We start from the raw sequence: 19658 nt of genomic DNA on the forward strand, positions 1-19658 counted from the left end.
CCCCATGAATGAAGTCCTTTAGCCATTAGTTCTATGAGATGAGACTAACCATTAGATGAAGTCCTGTTCCTTGGTTTCTTCCCTGTGTTAACGCGAATCCCATTTGCGTCTCTCTTCAACCAGGTCACTTTAGGGCATGCAACTTCAGGCTTCTTTGTTGTCACTGGCACTGCACGTTTCTTCTAGATGGAGACATGTCATAGAGATAAGCATCAACCAAACAGGAGTTACCGGTACATTTATTACACATTTATGTATGAGAATGTAACTTACCTCCGCCTCAAGAAATGCCTCCCCGATCAGAGCAAGAGCTTCCAATCTGGCCTTACTCGACAATGACTCGCTATTCATGCTACTCATTTTACTGAAACAATACAAAAAAGGTGTAAGTTATTAGTCAATACATACCAGACTGAAGCATTACTTCACAGTAACTCCCCCTTCAGGCAGTGTTGCCATGTCTGCTTATTAGGGCATTAAGCAACTATAGTCGACTATTCAACTAGTAAATCCACTAGTCGACCTTGTTGGTACTAGACTAGAAGTGAATACTGCTTATTATAAGCAACATTTGACTTGTTTTTTTTCTGTAAAATCACTTCCAAATAATTTATTGGTAGTTGCTGGTCGGTGGGTTTTTTTGGGCTTAATTCTTAAGTGTACAGTAGTTGCTTATTTATGTACAACCTCACAATGTGTCACTGTGAGCTTGTAGATCCGCTATTTCATTAATTTGTGCTTGTTTTCATAGACCTGACCTGGCCAGTTGTTTCTCTTGCAAAACTGGAACTTATGCAGTTTGTACACACAAACGCAAAGACAAAAGGTGGATATTTGAGGTAAGTAAGTTGGGTTGCAACTTGCAACGTTACTTACTACTGTACAAAGACTTGCTACACACTACAGTACATGTCACATGTGTAGTGCCTGCTTGTCCGCATGAATCAATTCAACAGGATTCATTTGCAATCTAACATTAGTAGCACTAACATTGCCGTAACGTCAGTTAGCTGTTAGTATACATGGGAAACTAGTAGCTGCTACCTGAAGCTCTGGACTGGAAGGCCACTCTTCTTCAACTAGACGCCGTTTTTCCTCCACGGTGGAAATGGCTAACAGGCTAACGAACCCCCATACACAATATATATTAGCCACTGTCTAGCTAAATCAATACACAGTGATATGAGCTATGGTGTTAACCGCTAGACTCCTCACAGTGTCAATGCACACATCATACAGTCTTTCGCTTGGTTTGCAGTGTTTTTCGTGCTCTAATACTGTGTAATATCCATAGCAACGTCACCAACAAACCGTGGTTCGCTCGTCTCGTCCAGATGGTCCAGACAGAGCCTTCTTCTTTTTATTTGTCCGGCAGTGTGGACGCCGCAAGGCGTATTACTGCCCTCCACTGGTCTGGCGATTTAAAAAAAAAGGACACCCGTGTGAAGTGAGGGGCGCTAATATATTAAAGTCTAACTCATCTTGGTTAGGTGATGTAATGGTGATGTAAAACAAATGGTGGTGCAAACACAAACATTAAACGCCATTAACAATAAAGAGACATTATGACGTACATTTTCCCTTCATTGTCAATGTGTTTACAAATCAAACAATGAACTAAAGACAAACATTAAACCTGCTGGCGCTCCTCAAAAAGAACACACACTCCGACATCCTTATTATAAATGGTGTCTTTCTGTGTTGTAGCCTACTGCTGCATTCTGGCTGCCCATGTTGCCATGCCCTGGCTGTGTAAAAAAAAACATGTTCTGGTTTAACCCACAATAGCCGTAGCCCCAGCCTCAGTCTACTCTACTCAGCTTTACTGCCTGTCTACGAGATGATGTGTTACAATTACAAAACATGTCTTAGGCTACTAACATTAGTTGTAGCCTAGTAGTAGGCTGCTCCCCTTTACCTACTTCTCCCAACCTGCTTGCCACTCTGTCTTATCCTTACTTAGTTGTATCTATCTATCTATCTATCTATCTATCTATCTATCTATCTATCTATCTATCTATCTATCTATCTATCTATCTATCTATCTATCTATCCTTTTTTAAACCCTCTTTAAACCCCTCAGCTCCACCCTCCCCAGGGGCAGGTGAACATCTAATTCTCTAAAATCTTTCCTTTGCCAAGAGGTCCACATTCCCTTTCTATACCCCAGTGTGCCCTGGAAACCAACAGACCTCACACACCCCAACCCTATTCTACTCGGAAGTCGGGGGACGGGCCTTTACTTTTACCCCCTCTTAAAGCTTCTATAGTGCTGCAGAGCCAGAGCATAACAATAACATCTTTTGGTCTCCCCGAAGGATTGCAAATAGCCGAAGTTTGAATTGGGCTGAAGTGGTTAATGTATGATTTGAAATAATACATTTATTTTCTTCAAATAATTGCAGTGGATATCCAATATCTCTTCTCTCTCCAACTCCATCTCTTTCTCTCTCCTTCTCTCTCTCTCTCTCTCTCTCTCATTTTAGCTGTCATTTTAGGTGTAAAAACATATACAGTACAAAGAGGCATATAGCAGGGGTTCCCAAACCCTTTCAGCTCTATTCCTGACACTATAATGGAAGAAAACTGAGTAGATAAAAGTGTGTGATGTCAATTTGGTCTTCTAGTTAAACCACTTAAATCCTATAGCCTACAGCTCGTCATATGGCCAGAAATTGGATGCCCACGATGAACGTAGTTAATGAGCATCTTCTATAGCGATGAAGCTGACCCAGGCAGCATGGATTATGACAGACAGGGAGGTGGAGGTGGGTGGATGGAACATCATTTGAGCTTCAGATTCGTTAGAGATTAATGCAATTATGCAACCTAGGGTAGGTACCCTCACAAAAATCATGCAGTAATCCTGGTCTAGCCTGATGGAGGGGAAAGGAACTGGTCGGAATCACGTGTTCCTTCCACGCGCTACATCCGGCCGGTGAAACCCCCCCCCCCTGTCAGGTGAAAAGAAGCAGCTTGGACTCCTCATGCATAGAAGGAAGCATGAGGTCAGTCCGCTGCCCCCCCAGGTTGGCAGAGGAAGTGTAGCTCCCAGGATTACATTAGATAATTGACACTGGGTGATGGTTGCTGAATCATGGGATAAAAATTGTTTAAAAAAAAAACTAAAACCAGGTGTGTTCCAGTTTCAAAGTGGACAACTGTGTCCTGTGAGTGGAAATGGACATGGGAAAAGACACAGTTCAATTAAAACGACCTTTGTTGGGGCTACTGTCAGTAGACTATAATCTTCTATACTGGGGGTTTATTCCTCCAGTTTAATGGGTTACAAATGGACCGTGGAACCCGCCGTGGCAGTGAGAATGTCTTCTTTGTTGTGTGTAATTTATGCTTCATATCAACTCTGATCACTTGGCTGTGACATCGTTTCATTTTACATTCGGGCCAGTTCACCCTGATGACAGGCTAGCCACAGTGTATATAGGACAGTGACCTTTTACCAAGTCATATGGCATTTTGACTTTCAGCCAGTACCACGTGTCAGTCAGCCATATAGGCTCTGTCTCAACCATAGACTGTAAAAACAATAGTCTCAACAGAAAGGCAGGGAGACCAAATCCAACCAGTGCAGTTGGGGTTAGTTACACTTCCAGTATATCTTCTCTAGATTGGACAAAAATAACATGTTATTCATTTGAAAAAAGTTTATGAATTGAAATGCTACAAATTAAAGCGCTCACGCTCAGGTTGGCTGAAAGGTCTGACTTGTGTTGTGAGATTGTATACTGCCTGAACCGTGCATGAACTCGCTTTGGGGGAAATGCTGCTAATTGTACCCAAAAGTGACTGCAATTGATTGCAGCTATTTATTGCAAAAAGCTTTATACCCCTAACAATGTGCCATAGCTCATTACATACTTCCTCCATAGTTTTCTTAAATTGTTTTTATTATGTTTTGACACTTGCTATGGCAATGCAAACATAGGTTTTCTCATGCCAATAGCAATGTACAATCTATGTAAAGCCCCTTGGATAAAGGCGCTATATAAATCCACCAACAGGATTGATCCTGTGAGCTTGTGGATCAGCTGACTTTTATGTTAAATAGAAATTTTCTGTTGACCTTATGTTCTTGCATGTGTTCACTTTAACACAACAACAGCGTGTGCATGTTGTAGTGCATGTGAATATGGATACATGTTTTTTGTCACATACGCAGTGTCTCAAGGCCTCAATACTGTCTGGGTTGTCTTTGGGTCTGTTATATAGGTGACCGTTAGTTGACCTTAGATGTTTTGTATCCTTTTTTATCAGCCTATATTACAACCTTTTTAGCAACCTATGCTCTCTAGGAGGGTCTAGTAGTGCAATATCATTTTCTCCACCCCTCTCTATCTCTCCGGTCTCTGTCCGGGTGGGCTGGCAATCACCCAAGCAAATAGCCTACAATGGTTGACTGTTCAATTAAGGGAGTGTCCCATCAAATTTCAGGTGAAGTGGAAAGGAAATGGGCGTGGTTATCGGCTGGTCAAGTCATTTATTGCACCTGGAACCAACACCATGGCATTAGATTAGATTTAATTTCATGAGTCCTGACTGCAAGCCAGAATGAAGATTGTCACCACCACAATCTCACATTGGGAAAGTATTCCAATACAGGTAAGAAATAATCTTGATAGTGTTATCTTGGGTTTTTATAGCCTATATACAAACAACTTAAATTTACAACTTGGACTGCAACTACATCACTGTAATATAATCTAAGGAGGTTTGTCTCCAGTGGATCATGGGAATTTATGTCTTCTATGTTTATCTTGAGGTTTTCCGACGTCGAGTCACGGATAAACTCAGACGAGACCGTATTAACGACAGCTTGGAAACATTGCGACTCTTGCTTTTGGAAAAGCCAAAGACCCACAATGCGGTGTGTATGACATTTACAAATGCATCTTTTTTCTGAATGAGTTGACTTCTCCTTCATTTCAGTCTCAGCTGCTGGCTATTATCTGTCGTGTGCTGGTGTGGTAAGGTGAGCTTGTAGATCTGCTATTGTCATTAAGGTGGCTTAAGTCTACCTTTTCCATTCATGGAAATGTAGCAGAGTCTAAATACAATTTTTTGTCTTTAAAAACTACTAAAAGCTAGATACTAAAAATGTACTTTAATACAGTAAATTCTGTCAACCATTGTATGGTGAGAAGACAAATGCAGGACAACTAGACCACAGAATCCAAACTGGAGTCTGGGTAAACAAAGACGGAACATCTCAGACATTGTGACGCAAGACATTATAACCAAATTCCAACGGTCAAATTTCTGCCCCTGCTGTCCAACGTGTTACAGTGAAATTGGTGACCGTCTATTTCTAATAGTTGCTGTTTGTTTATTAATGGCGTTAAGGTTTGTGGTGTTTAGGCGTATCGGAAACCAGGGAACAAAATACACACCTACTGTAAATACAAGACTATTAATGAGAGTCCGAGCACTATTCTTACTATATCGTGTGTTTTGTGTATATTTCAGTGGGCTCCAAGGATGCAAAAGGCACAAATCCTGGAGAGTGTGGTTGATTTCCTGTGCAGTGACCAGGTGATGGAGATTATTAGCCATCGGAAGAGAGCGGGTGTGCTGTCCAGCGAGGGGCAGCAAGGCCCCAGTCGGGACATGATGACACCGGTATGGATTAAAGTCCTCAGTCGCCACGAATGATTCCCATGCAGTCATTTGGACTCCATAAAAGCCTGCATGTCTTCTATGGAAGCTGTCACGGACCGAGAATAGCCAATCTACATAATGTGAGCTTGTAGATGGGCTATATTTGGTTATTTTAATATGAAAGAGTATTTGAATTTTTCAAACTAGTGTAACACCCAGGATTCGAACTCAGGCCTCCCGCATGAGAGTCCAACATCTTAACCATTAGACCAAAGGGATATCGCTATAGACCGGGGGAGATATTCGAGTTTTGAAGCCATCAGGCAGAGGCTCTGAGCCACTGCTACACTCGCCCCCCTTTTGACCTCCTCCCACGGGGAAAACCGACCCAGGTCACGGCAGGAATGTAACACCCGGGATTCGAACTCGGGCCTCCTGCGTGAAAGTCCAACATCTTAACCACTAGACCAAAGGGTTATCCCTATGGACTGGGGGAGATATTAGAGTTTTGAGGCCATCAGGCAGAGGCTGTGAGCCACTGCTACACTAGCAATAGAGTATGTTCAGAAGCAGCATGCATAATGGTCTTGGATATTTCATAAAAATCAAAGCTTCAATCTGCAACTTCAACTGGTTGGGGCACGTTCATGGCAGATTACGACTTGGCCTGACAAAATGTTTCAGTCATTAACATGAGTGTTTTTTTGTCGACTAAAACTAAGACGAAAACATTTTGTTCTACTTTTTTTTTCACTGACAAACTAAATGATAATTTCGTCAACAGATAAAAACGAGACTCAAATGTTAGGTATAGGGACTAGAGGAGAAGAGATCCAGTACAAGTCATTTTGCATGCTGAAAATAGCAGATCTACAAGCACGAGCTATTTTGAGCAAGTGTAAAATCAGATTGGTGGGCATGAAAACATTTTAGTTGACTAAATCAACTCTAGATTTAGTGGACTAAAATTGTATGACATTTAGTCGTATAAAACTAGACTAACGCAAACATTCCAGGTGACTAAAATGTGACAAACTAAATGTAAACTCTTCAAGAGACTATGACTAAAAATAAAAATCAAACTTTGCTGCCAAAAACAACACTGATTTAACATTTTATTCCGTTCACACTTCACAGGAATTCTGTGGCGGCGGTGGCATGATCCCACAGGGCTACCGCGAGGGAATTCTGACACGGGCCACAGGGCACTGCGAGGGAATGACGCCGCAGGGCTACGTTGAGGCCATGAAGTCGGAGAGCCTTGACGACATGGTGCCATGTCTACCTAATGTGCGTCTCTGTAGACAACCAGGAGGCCCCTGGTTCCTGGTAGGAGCCGGAGGAGGGCAGCATCCAGCTCCACATGGGCATGGCATGCAGCAGCTCCATGCTGGAGCAGTGACGAGCCCTTCTATCGGTGGCCTGTCTGGGCAACGGCAGCACGCCTGGTCTCAAACCAGCCAACGTTTTGACTTCTCCGCCTATTCCGCTACCTCCCTTAAGGCTCCCTGCGCTCTTGAGTGCAAAACCTCGACATCCAAAATGGGTCACTCTGAATCTGATCACACCTACTCTAAGACCCCACTGCCAACCGCATGGTCTTCAATTAACCCAATGTGGAGTGGGGGCCATATAAAGTGACGCCAGTTTGGCTCTAACATTCTAATGGTCTATATAATGTTGGAATAGCCACCTCCTTGTGATGCCCAGTATGGTGCAGGACGTTACACCAACAAACGGATGTATAAATATTAACTGTAAATATGTTTGAAGTGAACTTTTGTCATGTTTCATTTGTGCTCGTGGAAATGCTTTTTATTTTTAGTAGACGTGCTGTGTGTATTTAATACTGTGTGTGGGCAATAAACATGCCGTTTCCTGGTCAATTGGTTTATGTGTGATCTTGTATGTGGACGTTCCAAACTGGTTGTTAAAAGGGAATTTATTATGGCACAAGTTCAACTATGGCCTATTTTGATGGTTAACGTAGTAGCCTACATGCAGTATACCTGGCTGTTTTGGTACCTGGGGGATGCAACATGCATGGTGTCTAGTATTCATTCTTCCACGGGTGCAGCTCACAATGCTGCATTTGATTTGACATTGTCGTACCACCTTTTAACCAGAGGATGGCAGCAACAATACAGCAATGACCCATCCAGTTGCAATGCAAAGACAGACAGCATTTCACACAGCTGACATTGATCTCTCAAATGGCGTTTAGTCATTGGTTTCAGCCACAGGTAGCACGATAACTATGCCAGTGCTTCTCAGACTTCAAAGACTCAGACCTCAAGTGAACTAGACAACTATATACCGGTAGGTCCATTTGGTTCTGTATTAAAGGTTCCATTTGGAACCCCCAGCTCTTTTAATAAACATTTTCAGGTGGGATGCCAATTTCAACTATCACCTTAGTTTTAGTGTTTCGGCTCCGTCTGCGCATTCCTTTGTCATCACTTCCAATTGCACTTGTTAATCCTGTATGTCTGTATGAGTTGAGTTCTCTATCCCGATTGGATACAATTGGTATCCAATTCCATCCTGAGTCTGAAAATGCCCTTTTCTGTTGAGCTGGATAAATAGAAATCAATTAGCCTACCGTACTTTACTGCACCTTTTGAACGGGAAGGCATGTGTGATTCCAGAGTAAAGTTTACATTTCCACCATGATTTGCCAGTAGTGGACTATTCACACACACACACACGCACACACAGTCACACACACACTAAAATCTGCCAGGTGTAACTGCTGCTGATAAAAAATAATAATATGCAAAGCATGCCCGGGGGGTGTGCGCACATCCCATTGGGTGTTAACAGACCGGTGGGCGTGTCTGTGGGGAGGGAGGACGCTGACAGGACAACAGTGCTAGTAGTAGCCAGTTAGTTTATTGAGTGTTGACTGTTGAGAGAGCAGCAGCAGCACAGTATGCCGCTCATGTTTCACTATTGAATTAAAACACCTTCAACTTGTCTGGACGATATTAAGAGCCACAGACATATTACAGAATACAGACGGGACAGAACGTTTTGGTTTATGTTTTAACATCTTTAAAAACGGGTTTGTTTTGGGTGTGTGTGTGTGTGCCGAGTGGAGCTAACTAAATGACCAGGACGCAGCAGCTATAGCCACCGCTCGCCGCTGACAGTCACACCGACACGGGGCACGGCACGGCACGGCACGGTACGATACGGGACGGGACAGGACCCGGGACCACCACCACCACCACCACCATGGAGAGTAATAAACCGGCGGGGACGAGCCGCTGTAAGGTTGTGGTCGTCGGCGACACGCAGTGTGGCAAGACGGCGCTCCTCCACGTCTTCGCCAAAGACTCGTATCCAGAGGTAAGAAGGAAACGGAACCAAACAACACAGCACCACATGCTCAGTCAGTCTGAATGATGGAATATGAACTTCGTTTCATTTAATTCCGTTTAATTTCAGTCAGTAAACGCTTTTTTATGGATTTGTCATCATGGCGGTCAGTCCACACCACTCCTGCACGCCGACGGTGGCTCAATTTCAAAGGCTGCCATCGCGCAAAGGTGTCGCTTGCCTGAAGGGACAGATTTACGAGATAACTACTACTGTTGTTGTTGTGGTTCAGGTGTCGCTTTACCGCTCCATTAGGCCGTTATACAAATACTAGGGAATACAATAGGCTTGATCATCATTCACGATGGCCTCTTGGTCACAGCTGGTAGCGCGCACCCCTGTGCGTAAAGCATGCTTGTGGGCAAGTTGTGTGACATGGAAACCGCGATGTCTTCTAAAATTGACACCAAGTGTAATTCACTGTCATGACTTATTTTGTTCATGTTTTGTTTAGTTTCGTTTCATTTTATTTTTACTTAAATACTCTCGTTTAGGCTAATTGTTTAGGCTTTAGGAATATAACAGCACACTGTAATTCCAGAATATAGTTTAAACTTCAGAACTGACCTTTAACCACACAACCAGCAGCAGTTCTGTGTTTACAGAACTTTGAGACATATTGGGTTGACAAGTCGCCTGTTGATGGCATGATAAAACACTAAACAGCCAGCCACCAGTCGCCTATAAAGTGTCTAAGTTGATAATGCATTTGACAGTGTGCGCTGTTGTCCAAGGAGATGAAGCAGGGACCCCCCCCCCCCCCCCCCCCCACACACACACACACACACACACTACTACATATTGGATTCATGTTATGTGTCGATTCTATAAATGTCTTCTAAAACATGACAGTTTTCTGAAAAACCTATGTTTCTATGTCAGTGGTGCTCAAACTATTTCATTTCAAGGACCCCCAATATCATATTATGTAATTGTCTGCCGACCCCTATCTGAAAATATGTAGTTCCAGGGACCTTCCCGAAGCAAAGATTTGAGTTAAAAATGTTCGATATATTCAAAGATTTGCGCTACATTTTCACGATTTTTCAAAAATAGCAAATCTACAAGCTCATAGCGGGGCACCAGGTGCCAGAATAGTATGATGACCTAAACCCTCAATACTTTGTAAACCTGACCTTTAGCTATACTTGGTTTGCTCTTCCTTTCCCTGTTCACCAAAAACTATTTGCTGAAAATAGCCGGTCAATAATAAGCTCACAAAGCATCGCAGACACGGTCTGCACATGTCAAGCATCTTGTAAACGTCTAAGCACTTTGTAAACTATTGCTTTTGAAAAAGGGCTTTATAAATATGTAAAAATTAAAGTCCCCGGCTATCACGCAAAGATTTGGCGCTGAAGACCCCCATATTGGTCCCAGACCCGCTGTTGAAGACCCCTATAGAGCGTCGCAGTCCCGCCCCCTTTCATGACGACGCCGGGCCCAGGAAATGAATCCCAATGCATTTTCCCCCATAGACATTTCAAAAAGTATTTATTTAAAGACCTTTTTAAGCGTCGTACGAAGCCAACTCGAGTCGTGACAAAGCATGACAACAAACACAATATTTCGGACCAAACAAATAATTACAAAGAAGAAAAACAACAAAAAAATGTGTTTTTCTACTTTGTTTGACCAAAACACATTGTGTTTATTGTCATGATTTGTCACGAGTCACGACAAGAGTTGGCTTTGTCCGCGGGTGTAAACGTTTTTAAATAAATACTTTCTGAAAAGTCTATGAGGAAAATGAACGGGGATTTCTTCTTTTCCGGGTCTTTCGAGGGGGGGGCGGGACTGCGACGCTCTATAGCTGGTGTAGGGCAAGGACTGTCTAAAGAGGACGAGACGCGAAGACCGTAAGGGCGCCGCCATGTTGCTCACATGGTGCTCCATGGAAGGAAAGAAACATGCTGCAGTTGAGACCAAGGAAGCTGAACGCGGAAGTGTTGGCTATGCATAAAGCCCGTTGCGCATGTTTCTATCCTTCCATGGAGCACCATGGAGCAACATGGCGCCATGTTGTCTTCGCGTCTCGTCCTCTTTAGACAGTCCTTGGTGTAGGGATTAAAACTCGCACGGCCTGATTGTTTTGGACCTAACTTCTGTCACCCCGGGCCGTGTGTGGGTCTGCTTTGCTCTGCTTTCAGAATTATGTTCCCACGGTGTTTGAGAATTACACGGCCAGCTTCGAGATCGACAAGCAGAGGATCGAACTCAACATGTGGGACACTTCAGGTGAGGAGGAGGAGGAGGAGGATGTTGAGGTCGCATTTCATTTGTCAAGTTTGTTTGCAGAGAGAGGGGCTTTCATGGCCAAGGGAGAAGCCACTATACTGTACATGTCACTAGCGTACACGGTGAAATCTTCAGTGACCCATACGGGGGTCACATTTGGTTACATTTGTACAGTCGGAGTTAGAAATGGACTGGGGTTTGTTTGTGACTCAGCCCTGACCATACAGGAAAAAATATACTTTTGTCATACTGCCTAATACTCAAAACTATCCAAAAGTTGGACAAACTTTGGGAAACATGCAATGTAGTTATTATTATATATTTATAATGGTTGGTTTGGTGCCGAAGGTTCACAGAAACCAATGATTAAGATATTAGTAGCCATTAAGCTATTAGTCCGAGACATTATGCAACAGTTTAGCGCTCATTTACAGCAAGAACCACTTATGTTTACGGATATATATGACACGAATAATCAGGAGTCATATTTCATTTCACAGCTTATCCAGTGTATATACCGCCTTCGCCTTGAGCCCCGGTGACACGCACGTAAAATAGCCTATCTGTTATAATCGTAAAAAAACGTTCAAATGGGCAGGTTCTTTCCACTCTATCCATATTAGACGACTTCCTCCGGTTTGTTTTTAAGGTTGGCCCAGCCCTGTAGGCTCTTTCTCACCAGCGCCTCCTAACCTGTTCTCACACACACACACACACACACACACACACACACACACACACACACACACACACACACACACACACACACACACACACCACGATGGAACTTGAAAGCATTTCCGTTGAGCTCCACCTCAAGCCACGGCAGAGACAGACAGACCAGCTAGACCACCTCCGGGATTAGCAAGCTCTAGTTGTTGTGGCGCGTTTGCATTTTCTTTTTTTTCTTTTTTTTTTGGGGGAGATGACGACGTCTGCAGCGGGGGCGAGGCTGTCCAATTCTCTTTTTGAACAACACCCTTTTGCATTATTGCAGGTTGTTTCGCCAGCCTGTCTTTCTCAGTGCTGTACATACAGGACTATATGTCGATTACACAGCAGCACAGAAAACCCTCAATACAACAGTAATTTTCTCACACGAGATTAAACAAAATCACCGTGCGTATTATAGCATCCACCAATCAGTCTTTTTCGTAGAGTATAGGCCAGTTGTGTGTGCGTGTGTGTGTGTGTCTGTGTGTGTCTGTGTGTGTGGCTGTGCGCGCGCGACCATCTGCGTGTGTGCGCGAGCGCATGGTGATAGAACTAGGACAGTGTGGCTTTTACTAGGCAGCTCCCAGGTGTGAATGAGTGCCATTGTATGAATGTGAAGCAGGGGCACATGTGTTGCTAAAAAAAAACGAGCGTGCAATGCTGCATGCTCAGCAAATCTCCTCCATGTGAACAGGGGTTTAAAGAATATCTACAGCTATGTCTGTGTGTTAACACTGACCTGACTATATGGAGACGTTAAATACAAGTCAGACGCACGGTATAAATGCAAAGCATGCTCAACCACTTACAGAGACCACTCAGTTTGTCTTTGGAGAGTACGCATGCTGTGAGTGGCAAAATCCAGTGGCAAAGTGAGTTTGACATTGTTTAATGCAACCAGATAGGACCTTTTTTTGGGGAGGGGGTGGCGGTGGCTCAGGGGTAGAGTGGCTGGATGGTAACCGCAAGGTTGCCAGTACGAACCCGGGCTCCCCCAGAGTTAGTGTCAAAGTGTCCTTGAGCAAGGCACTGAACCCCTTAATTGCTCCCGATGTGCTGGTTGCAGCCTTGCATGGTTTCCGCCGCCGTCGGTGAATTAATGTGTGTGTGAATGGGTGAATTTGTAATGCATTCAACAAATATTTACAAAGTAAACATGTATAGCGCCTTGGATAAAGGCGCTATATAAATGCACCATTTACTTTTCCGTTTGGAAAAGTAAATGGTGCATTTCAAACAGGAAATCAAAACAAAATCACACTCGTGTGAAGTGAGGGGTGCAGCGAGGGAAGTATTCACATCACCCCCGATCTTACGTTGTAATTTACTATACCCTGACATCAAAGTCCATAGACTTTGCTGGCAAACTATTACGTCATAACTATACCCTAAGCAAACATTAAAGTCCATAGACTTGGCTGGCGACGGGGAATTTATAATTAGGCTCTATATACCAACATTAAAACTCTACAGACGTGGCTGCCTGTCACATGATGTGATTTCAGAAAGCCATGCATTGGAGGGGCTAGCTTTATGAATGCTTGTACAAGTTTGGTGTGTGTGTGTGTGTGTGTGTAACCCACATTTTGTCTCGACACAAACATTAAATGTGACATCTTACCAATAATGACATGCTCAAAAGGGGGACGGCGGCCAGGATGAAAGTGGTTAAAGGAATTCTCGTGGAGGTCCAGAAACCATGGAAACAACACCTCCATGTGTGACCTTATAGTCTGTGTGACGCTGTCTGTGCTTTGGAGAGAGGTGGTGATGGATGCTGCTAATGTTATAACATATCTGAGAGCTCTGCCGAAAGATTTGGCGTCGATGCAGTAAAAGTACTGCAATAAATAATGACCAACTCTTTGGGGGAAACGGCTGATCTGCAAGCTCACAGCGATGGGGGCTTGTTGTCTTTACCACAAGCTTGTAGATCGGCTATTTTGTTTCCCTTTCCCGAATAGGCGAACGTATATATGCATGTTCTGCGGAGATTAAAATAGGGTGCATGTTGCATCATTCCCAACGCAATAAAACAACGACCTCTGCATCCACGGGATGCACAGTACTGTACTACTGTACTGTTTTTTTTATTATAGTGTATTTTGCTAGCTTTAGTTATAATAATAATTTCTTCTTCTGTTTTCTACATGAATATAACCAGCGTTAGTTAAATGCTGCAATTTGTTAAAAAAAAAAAAAAAAAAGGCAAAATATGACTTGAAGTCGGTCTCATAAAAATGTCCCTGGGAGCCCTCATCTAAATGTAAGACCATCCCTGCATCCCGGGACTCATTACATTGAACACCTAGTATTTACACAGTGTTGGGCAGTAGCTAGCTACAAGTAGCGAAGCTACATAGCTTACTACATTTATCAGTAGCTTGATGGTAGCTTCACTCCTTTTGAACCAAGTAGCGTTTTTTGTAGTGTAGCTATTTTTAGACCCAAGTAGTGACGTAGCTTTCAACAAAAGCTACAAAGTTACAAATTTACTGTTAAATAAAGTTTTGTGGGGGGAAAAAATCCCTGGAAAGAAATCCATGATTGGTTGGTTTAGATAAGAAGAGTCTGACACAAACAAACAGACCACCCGCATTCTCTAGTCTAAATCCCTGTCTCTCAGCTGGTGCGCAAATGGCTAGGCTGTGGCAATAATAATAATTAAAAAAAAGAACAAAACATAACTAAAATCGTTCATTTTTTGGAACCATGAACTTTAGTTCAAAATGTTGAATTATGAACTGAATTAGTTCCTTTAATTTTTTTTTACTGTGAACTGAACTATAGGCCTAGTTAATAAAAAAAAGAACTTTCCCAACACTGAACACATGAATCAGCCACACCGCAAGGTACATTAATACAAGTAAATGTGAAAAAGTTGACACCAAAAGCCAGACAGAGGGCTTGTTTGTTTTTTAATAAACAACCAAACTCAGCATTTTTGCCTGCCTATTAGGCTATTTGTTCGGTGGAAACTTGATCATGAAGTTGATAAAAAATATTTAAAAAAAAGTAGTGTCCATGTAGCTAGCTACTTTTGCCATGTAGCTTATAGTGTAGCTTGCTATAATTATCTGGGGATAGCTTTGTTGTAGTTGAGCTATATTTAATAGAGAGTAACTGGTAGTGTAGCTTACTACATTTTCCAAGTAGCTTGCCCATCACTGTATTTACATCACTGGTTCTGCCTGCAATATGATATAATAATCTAAATAAAATAATGCAAAGTGACTGGTAACTAAAGAGGTGAAATGATCGCAGTCGCAGAATATAAAAAGCACAACATTTGCCTCTTTAGACGTGACGTAGAAGTATGGAGACAATGGAAACAAAAGTACCTGGAAATTGTCAAGTACAAATACTTGAGTAATTGTACTCGGGGGGGGGGGGGGGGGGGTTATACTTTCCCCCGCCACACGTGTGACCTTAGTCTCAGTGACGCCGTCTGCGGTGGGGAGAGAGAGAGGGAGGGAGGGAGGGAGAGAGGGAGAGAGGGAGGGAGAGAGAGCGATGATGGATGCAGCATGCGTGTGCGCGCTACCTGGAAGCTATTCTGAGGCTGTCTCGTGTGCGCTGGCACCTAGGGCTGCCCTTCACCCGCAGTGCCCGCCTGTTGATGGTGCCACGTGGCCAGATCCTGAGTGGTAATTTAACCAACTTAACCCATTTATAGGCCTGATGTCGAAATTTCAAAAAAATGTCTTCTAAATCCTTGACGGTTTTCTGTCAGGATTTGTGCCACATTTTCACGATACAAGAAAAATAGCAGACCTACAAGATCGTAGCGCGCCACTCGGTGGCGCGCTATGAGCTTGTAGATCTGCTATTTTTCAATAGCTAAATTATAACATAATGTTTAAAACACCAAAAAGGGGTTCTGGTTCCCAAACCCCTTTTTAGCTCGAGAACCCCCAAAATATAAGTCGGATGTTTTGCCCTGGACCCAAATGAAGTGAAAATGTGCAGATCTACAAGCTCACAACGCGCCACCGCGTTGTGAGCTTGTAAAGATCAGCTTCCATATTGACTTAAAACCACACATGGTTTGATCAGAGTCCCTCAGGGCTCTATGCTAGGGGATTTTCAGTTGTGAGCTTGTTGATTGGCTTCTCACAATGCAGATGGTTGTTAAATGAGCACTCTGGATTTGACTGTGTAACTACTCTATGAAATGGTTTTAAAGTGACTTTGAAAGTGTGTGGGTGTGCGCGTGCGTGTGTGCTCGCTCAACATCTGCTATGCTTGTTTGTTGTCACTGAAAACACATTTTCATGTGTGCTGCCAAAAAGAGGAAATCCTTGCATTTCCAAAGGTGAGAATAGTATTTTGGCTGTCCAATTATTGACACAATTTGTGCTATAGGAACTATTGGAAAAGACCCCAATTTATCCACGTTTTTCCCTGCCAAGGACAAGGTACTGGGGGCACTGGGGCAGTGTTGCCATGTCTGCTTATTAAAGCAACCTTTGACTTGTTTTTTTCTGTAAAGTCACTTGCAATAAATTATTGGTAGTTGCTGGTTGATGTTTTTTTTGGGCTTGATTCTAAAGTGTACAGTATTTGCTTTTTTGGGCTTGCTTCCACATTTCAAGGAACCCCAGATGAATATGTAAGGGTCCACATCCAACTGAACATATTTTGTGAATTTTTTTTTTATGTTTTAAAAATATTGAAAATATTTCGATTTATTCTCAATGTTTTTTTTAAATAACGGATGTACAACCTCTGTGAGCTTGTAGATGAGCTATTTTCATTTGTGCTTGTTTTCATAGACCTGCGGCCACTTGTTTCTCTTGCAAAACTGGCAACATAGCAAGAGAAAGAGGAATTTATGCACACACACACAAACGCAATGCACTATGGGCTGTAAGAAAATAAAACCGTGGTTCTCAAACGTTTTCATGTCTATGAACCGCACCCTCTCTCTCCTATACGCACCTGTCGCCTGTAGGTGTGCAAAAGCCTTGCTTTTCATGTCTAGTTAACCCCACATTAATATCAACGCAGAGCCAAGTCTGAAAATACTTTGTGGCTGGAACCCTCATACAAGATTGGTGTTGTTAAAATGTCTCTCAAATATATTCCAATTCTTTAAACATTTCATTTAAGATGTTTTGAAAATAGCAGAACTACGAGGTTCACAGCGCGTTGCACTGCGAAGTGCAACGCAATAGATTTGGTGTAGACTGCGGAGAAAAAAAAGCCATCCAAATACAGAGCCAACTTAGGTCACGTTTTACTAATGTCTAGAAGATTTGAGTGGTTAAGTAATTTAGCTGGGGACCCCCTGGAACCCCCCTGGAAGACCCCCACTCTGCATGGGAGAACCAAATGTCAAGTCATTGCATTAACACAAGCAGGCTGGCAGTGGGCTCTCTCCTTATGTCTTCTAAATCCTGACAGTTTTCTGAAAAACCCTATGTTTCTATATCAGTGGTTCTATGTCAGGGACCCCCAGAATTATATGTAATTGGCCCCAGACCCCAATCTCAAAATATGTTGTTCCAGGGACCCCCCCCCACCCTCCTAGAAGCAAAGATTTGAGTTTGAAATGTTCGCTCTGAAAGAATATATATTTGCGCCACATTTTCACGAATCTTCAAAAACAGCAGACCTACAAGCTCGTAGCGCGGCACCTATTTTCTTTTTTTTCTTAAATTTTTATCCCACGATTTTGTAACCCAGTTTTCTTTTCACCCAGTGCCAATTATCTAATGTAATCCTGGGCGCTACACTTCCTCTGCCAACCTGGGGGGGCAGCGGACTGACCTCATGCCTCCTTCTATGCATGAGGAGTCCAAGCTGCTTCTTTTCACCTGACAGAGGGGAATTTCCCCGGCCGGACGTAGCGCGTGGAAGGGACACGTTATTCCGACCAGTTCCTTTTCCCCTCCATCAGGCGCCCCGGCTGGCCAGGGGGAGGTAGTTTTAGAGACCAGGATTACGGCATGTTTTTGTGAGGGTATCTACCCTAGGGGACACGGGGAGAACATGCAAACTCCACACAGAAAGGCCCTTTCGCCAACCCCCGCCTCGGGTATGGGCACTGATGACGCGGAGGAGGGAACACGCCGCCAGTGCCCACAGCGTCCCCAGCGGGAATCGAACCCAGGACCTTCTAGCTGTGAGGCGACAGCACTACCAACTGTGCCACCGTGCCCCCTGCGGTATGACGCAATGCTTAGAACACCAAAAGGGGTTCCCGCCCCATAATGGGTTAATTAAGCGCTTGCAGTTTGATCAACAACCACTTGGCCCCTTGTGCCTGTTTTGTATGTGACTCTCCATTACCCTCTACCGCTGTGATTGACAACCTTTTTCATTTCAAAGACCCCGCCGTTTGATATGCTTTAGGCCACGGACCCTGATTTCTAATGCTTTTTTATCTCAAGGACCCCTGGGTCCCCGGTCCCCGTGTTGAGAACCAGTACTCTTCTCTTCTCTTCTCTGCTCTTCTCTTCTCTTCTCTGCTCTTGAACGCAACCTCTTCTCTTCTCTTCCCTGCTCTGCTCTTGAACGCAACCTCTTCTCTTCTCTTCTCCTCATTGCTCTGTCAATTATTTAACTATAACATTATTATAGCTCGGCTTCCCTCGGATGTTCCTCGATCTCTCCATACTTCGGTTCACTCAATTGATTTATCCGGGTTTTCTATGCTGCTTTTAATTATTTAATACATGCTCTGTCAGTCTCTCGAATGTTACCGCTTTTTACAGAGCATCTAAATGCATGTGTGTGTGTTCGTGTGTGCGTGTGTGTTCGTGTGCATGTAAGTGAGTATAGTTTTTGTTGTTGTATCTATAATTCAGTCAGACACTTTTGTGGTTTATAAATATCTGCTCCTGTGATACTATACAGATTATCCGCGCAAGCATGCTATGACAAACAACCCGTGATGAACCATTCACGGGCACAGCTCTGTTTTAAGATACATAGACACCACCACCAGGGACGTGCACATACATAGACATCAAAGGGGGGGGGCTTCAGCTTTTTCATTGCTTTTCTTCCTCCTGAACTTGAACACAGTATTTTGCGTTGAACAAAGTTGTTTAGAAATCCATGCCGTTACACACACACCGCATCTCCACTATAGCTAAAGAGTGCTGGGTTGCGCGCCCCCGAAGATATAGCTGACCTATACAAGCTCTCTTGTGAGCTTGTAGATCTGGATTTCAGCCCCTGCCTCTCTAACGCTCTGTGCAAGTCCCTGGACATAACACGGTACAAGTCACATAATTCATACAGAATTAACATAGCGAAGAACTAAATGCCAGACGGAGGAGGTGGAGGAGGCTGGGGAGGTGATCCCTGCCAAGCCGCAGAAGGCGTGCTGCTACTGTCTGTGTGTGACCTTTGCTGAGCGTGTGGCATGACAATTGATCGGTGTTCCACTTAAAGGACAACTTCGCCCGCATTCAACCCATCTTCACATAATTGGTCCGCAGCACTCCACAGCTCCACACACACACACACAGTGATGCTTAGGATAATGGTGCCATCTTTTTGGCTACTCGGTATGTGTTCTCTGTGGTCTGTCTGGCTGGCTTGGCTGTCTGTCTGGCTGTGGACGTGTGCCAATACTGGACAATGGAATGGTTTCTGTGGGTATAGGCTTGATTCAAGGACCAAATAATAATGGATTGCATGTTTAAAGCGCTTTTCTATGCACTATACGTGCTTACTCAAAGCACTTTACAACGGTT

General features: G+C 43.5%; 1 protein-coding gene across 1 annotated transcript in view; it reads left to right on the plus strand.

Moving 5' to 3' along the window:
- Positions 1–8534: 8534 nt before the first annotated feature.
- Positions 8535–19658, plus strand: part of LOC308332788 (rho-related GTP-binding protein RhoN-like) — a gene marked incomplete at its 3' end in the record, with an annotated part of 77292 nt that continues 66168 nt past the window's right edge. Inside the window, exons 1-2 of the mRNA XM_080788879.1 lie at positions 8535–8967; positions 11148–11235. Coding sequence (XP_080645005.1) covers positions 8854–8967; positions 11148–11235 — 202 coding nt within the window. The 5' untranslated portion in view covers positions 8535–8853. The remainder of the gene's footprint in view (positions 8968–11147; positions 11236–19658) is intronic.

The sequence above is a fragment of the Protomyctophum bolini genome (genome assembly GCF_963924005.1).
Source record: "Protomyctophum bolini genome assembly, chromosome: 18".
NCBI lineage: Eukaryota > Metazoa > Chordata > Actinopteri > Myctophiformes > Myctophidae > Protomyctophum > Protomyctophum bolini.